The sequence below is a fragment of the Perkinsus marinus genome, assembly GCF_000006405.1.
Source record: "Perkinsus marinus ATCC 50983 genomic scaffold scf_1104296962564, whole genome shotgun sequence".
Classification (NCBI taxonomy): Eukaryota; Perkinsozoa; order Perkinsida; family Perkinsidae; genus Perkinsus; species Perkinsus marinus.
Genome location: NW_003205384.1, coordinates 1 through 4,242, shown reverse-complemented (window position 1 = coordinate 4,242; position 4,242 = coordinate 1). Strand labels below are relative to the sequence as shown.

Sequence of the window (4,242 nt, the reverse complement as noted above, 5' to 3'; positions counted from 1 at the left end):
ATGCACGGCGACTCTTGCTGTTGTCGCCAAGCGGGTAACTGCTATGGACTTGTCCCACTGTGGTGTCATCGAGCCCAAACAACTGGCCGCGGTTTTCTGGGGTTTTGTGAAGCTTGAGTTCACTGATGACGACGTGATGACTTACCTCGTCAGATCAGCTACAACAAGAATGGATGAGTTCAACTCCCAGGACCTCAGTATGGTCTCCTGGGCTCTCGCCAAGTCCCTGCCTCTCCTGCCCACCGAAGGTTACCACGCAGCTGTGCAGTGCTGCATATCTAAGATTGCGCTCAGGGCATCGACCGTTTCACTCAGTTCAACACAAGCTGTGACGAACACCTTATGGGCATTGGCACGATGTCGGCAAGCAGGACTAGTGGTCCCTCTGCGTGGGGTCAAGATGAAGCCGTTGAAGCAGCGAACGTCGCAGAACGTCGCCAACTACTTGTGGAGTTTGTGCGTCCTGGAGTTGCCCTGTCCTGATCAGTCGGAGCTCATTGATCTCATCACAATTGCTTTCACCACGCGTGAGTGCTGTAACGTTGTGTGGGCTCTCGCTCACTGGCCTGAGGCTGCTGACCTTGCCTGGAGCCTACTACCGAGGATAATAGAAGAGTCGGCCCAACTGAGCCCATTAGACATAGCTAGCCTTAGTAAAGCTGTTGCCATGGCCGTGGCCGACTCTGGTGCGGAGTCGCTCAATCGTCCAATGCATGTATGTTTCTGAATCCACCGTATACAGTTGCGTTCCAGCAGTAATGATAAATCGGCCCTTAGGTAGAAAGGATGGAGGAATACCGCCAGCCAAATCTGAGAGCGCAGTGAGACATAGCGACAGTAAAAACAGGAAGGGAGGGAGTGCACGCGTGAACTGCAATGTGTTCGCGGTTAATCGATATCGTATTGCGTGCGCTGTAGTGCATTGATCGCACCACCCTCACAGGCATCAACATTCATCGCGATTTCTCGTGCGAGTGGGCGCATCGATGTGCGGAGATGAATTTTATTTTCTTTCCCTAGGTCGGGAGATGTCTGACGATGGTGACGCACCATCGGCTCGATGGTTAGCATCTTAGTTGCTCAACATCTAAGCCATCGTTAGACATGGAAGAGCACCAACTCCTAAGCTGCCAATAGTGTGAGGGTTGTGTGCTCTTCCCCTTCCCACACTCCCGTACAAAGGGTTTTTAGTGCTACGTGTGTCAAAGTCCTCGACTCGAGAATTGATGATCGGGTAACCCCGTTGCGACAACACAAGACGCTTTATAGTGGGAAAATTGTGTTTATTGTTATCACACTGACAATCACTGTTTGGCCTTCTTCTTGTCGGGATTAGATTCCATCTCCATCTCCTCATCGACGATCTCCTCAATAGACCCATCAGGCACCTTGTCCTTCTGGTAGATCACAATGTATGCTATTTGGGTATCGGCTCGGCCACCGACCAACTGGTCCACGACATACCTACAATGGTCCAACTCCGGCATCAGCAATCTCGAGTACTGCTACTTCCAATCATGCTGAGTAACCTTGTCATCATTAAATCTAACCCATTGGTCCTCCTTGAAGACGTCACCATCGGCCTCCTTGAACCTAGAGGCCCCCAGTACTCTCAGCAGTATAGAGGCACGTAGCATTACTTAGCCCAGCCCATATAATGTCCACCCTCAGCCGATCGTCCCTCATGGGAGACTATTGATACACACCTGTAGTTGCCCGTGGGTATCTATCACAGTAACCATCACAGCGGTAAGCAAGATCCTTCTCTCACCTGTGCCACGCTCGAGTCCTCCTCAGTGGCGTCCATCTCGACATCGCTGTCCTTCCTATTAGCCTCTTTAGCTTGGATCCTCTTCCGTTCCTGCTCGTCCATGTAAACCCTGAAGTTGTGCATCACGAAACTCCTCATCGCCAGTGCTACTACCTTCTGCGTTGTCGTCCACGAGTGAGCTGCTTCCGCACATCTTCCGTGCAGAAATCGTACACGTCTAGCACTTGCGGGAAGTGACCTTTCGAGTGATCTTGGTCCTAGTAGCATGAGTGCCTACAGAGACCACTGAACGCGCTCGCCACGAGATGTGGAGCCTACCAGCTGAGTGCTCTCTCCCTTCCACTGGAACCTGGCGAACTCTACTATAAGGTACTCCGGAAGGGAGTCCATGGCCGAGGACTTCTCGAACTCAGCGTCGCGACCGAGGACCTGTAGATCCTCAGAGGTCCTCTTTCACCAACAGGCAGCTTACCGAAGCTTGCTTGGTGATAGTCTCCTTCAGACTGAGCTGAACTCCCTGGTAGAGGTGCCCTACGGGGTCAGTAGGAGTGCCCATGTGGCACAACAACACTCGATGACGCTCCTCCGAGACAGACTCCGGCTCTGCCTCAGCCTCCAGGCACCTAGTAGTAGCAGTAGCATCAGGTCTTTGTGAAGCACATGGTCCTATTACCGCATGCGAGTCTTCATTGTGAAGCCAAACAAATCATCGATAACATTACTGTGAGGCGTCTTGACCGTGTCAGAGAGGTTGAGCATGAGAGCCCGGAGGAACTCGTCGGCATCCTGCTGTTGGGGAATACCTAGCACGCGGTAGTGTTGCCACGACCACGACAACGACGACCGGCCCAAGTACCTCCTTGCGTTGTCTTTCCGAAGGTCTCGGGATACATAACTCGAAGGAGCATAAATAAGCTGGCGGGCTCGACTGCATCAGCCTTAGTGCCGAGGTCCTTGAAGGTCTGGTGTATCAAGGCGCTCAGGCTCCTCTCCTGGTTGCTGCCTTCACTATGAGCACTACTGTCGTAGCTGAGTACACAACTATACTGAGGAGCCTACTAATCCCTTTGCTACTACTTCAACAGTGCCTGTCGTAGAGGAGGAACTGCATATAGGGCCTGTAAGGTGGCGTTCATATAGCAGGAGTTGCCCAGATTCACCAACCCAATAGGTAGAGTCTCGACCTCCCTTTCCTGAGGTAACGTAAAAACATCAGACTACTCATAGGGATTCTCGATTAGCGTAGTGAAGCACGGCAAGGCAGATTGACCACATGCTGGTGCCTTGCCGAAGGGGCGAATCAAACTGAAGTACCTTGAGAACCTTCCTCCTTTCCTCGTCCGACAGGTCCTCTACGAAGACGGTGCTCGCGGTCGGGGCTTTCAATTGCTGAGCCACGGCAGTCCCTGAGGGGGGCGATCCAAGATGATATTGCCACTATAGAGCGGAGGAGGAGGCCGACCTAATAGAGTGATCTTCTGATTAGGCTTGGTGATCTTCTTGCTGAGGTCATCGCTGTCCTTGAGCAGGCCGCCTGGTAGGCCCATGATCTTCTGCTTGTCATGCGGCACACTCGTGAGGTTCTCCAGCTGAGTCTGAATAGGCGAATCCACGCTGACGGTAAAACCTCTCGAGCATAAGGAGGCGACGCAGGTTCAATTCCATCTCGAATGCACCACGGCTTGCGTGGAATACTACCTTTAAAACAGCCACGGATTCCGCAGTGTTGACCTCAATATTATAGGTGGCCTTCCCCCACTTAACGACGACAGGGATATTAGTCGACATTGCTTAATCAACAAAGTTAACTACGGGAGGAATCCTTTCCTGTGGTACTGTGACGATTATGTATGGGTAAGGTCTTCTGGCGCACGGACGATTATAAGCGTGGTAATCGTTCATACAAACGGAATTTCTCGCCCACATGCACAATCGTTGAAGCAATTATTATTGTCGTCAGGTAGATCATTAGATCTCCATGGCTGGAGGTAGCACTCTACATATCGTCAGCTCTGCTGCTGCTAAGCACCAGCGGCCTGTAGTAGCCTGCGACCTTGATGAGGTCCTTGGGCAGTACTTGGCCACTTACACTAAGTGGCACAATAGGGTCTACGGCACACACTTGAGGGTCTCAGACTTCTTCACGTACCGCTTCTGGGAGGTTCAAGGAGGTACTACTACCCTTAACCGTGCTAATGGATAGCTGACTAGCCCATCTCTACCAGAGGAATTTCGGCACTCTGGAAATTGCGCTCGAACGACCACTCTGGTTGTGAATCAGGTACGGCTCAAGAGGCTATAGAGAAGTGTTATATCTTCCATGAGTCTCCCGAGTTCAAATCTGGCATCCCCCTCGTGCCGGGTGCTCAGGAATACGTCCGAAAAATCACCAACTTCGCTGAAGTGCATATAGTTACTTCTAGACAGGAGGTAGTAGGCCCTGGCTCGAGCGATGGCATCGCCAACGGTGT

The 4,242-nt window shown here is 51.9% G+C and overlaps 2 protein-coding genes across 2 annotated transcripts; one reads left to right on the top strand and one right to left on the bottom strand.

Moving 5' to 3' along the window:
- Nucleotides 1-1,304: 1,304 nt before the first annotated feature.
- Nucleotides 1,305-3,559, bottom strand: Pmar_PMAR008329 (tRNA-guaninine transglycosylase, putative; the record flags this gene model as incomplete). The annotated part of the gene is made up of 13 exons (XM_002771692.1): nucleotides 1,305-1,464; nucleotides 1,510-1,593; nucleotides 1,641-1,726; nucleotides 1,772-1,880; nucleotides 1,925-2,028; nucleotides 2,090-2,200; nucleotides 2,244-2,394; nucleotides 2,445-2,574; nucleotides 2,616-2,800; nucleotides 2,846-2,964; nucleotides 3,086-3,177; nucleotides 3,234-3,366; nucleotides 3,470-3,559. The coding sequence occupies 13 exons, from the start codon at nucleotides 3,557-3,559 to the stop codon at nucleotides 1,305-1,307; spliced, it is 1,554 nt and encodes a 517-aa protein (XP_002771738.1).
- Nucleotides 3,560-3,749: 190 nt separating this feature from the next.
- On the top strand, nucleotides 3,750-3,942 carry Pmar_PMAR008328 (hypothetical protein; the record flags this gene model as incomplete). Its single annotated transcript, XM_002771691.1, has 1 exon — nucleotides 3,750-3,942. A coding segment is annotated over one exon (193 nt), but the record flags the coding sequence as incomplete, so codon positions are not given.
- Nucleotides 3,943-4,242: the final 300 nt, after the last annotated feature.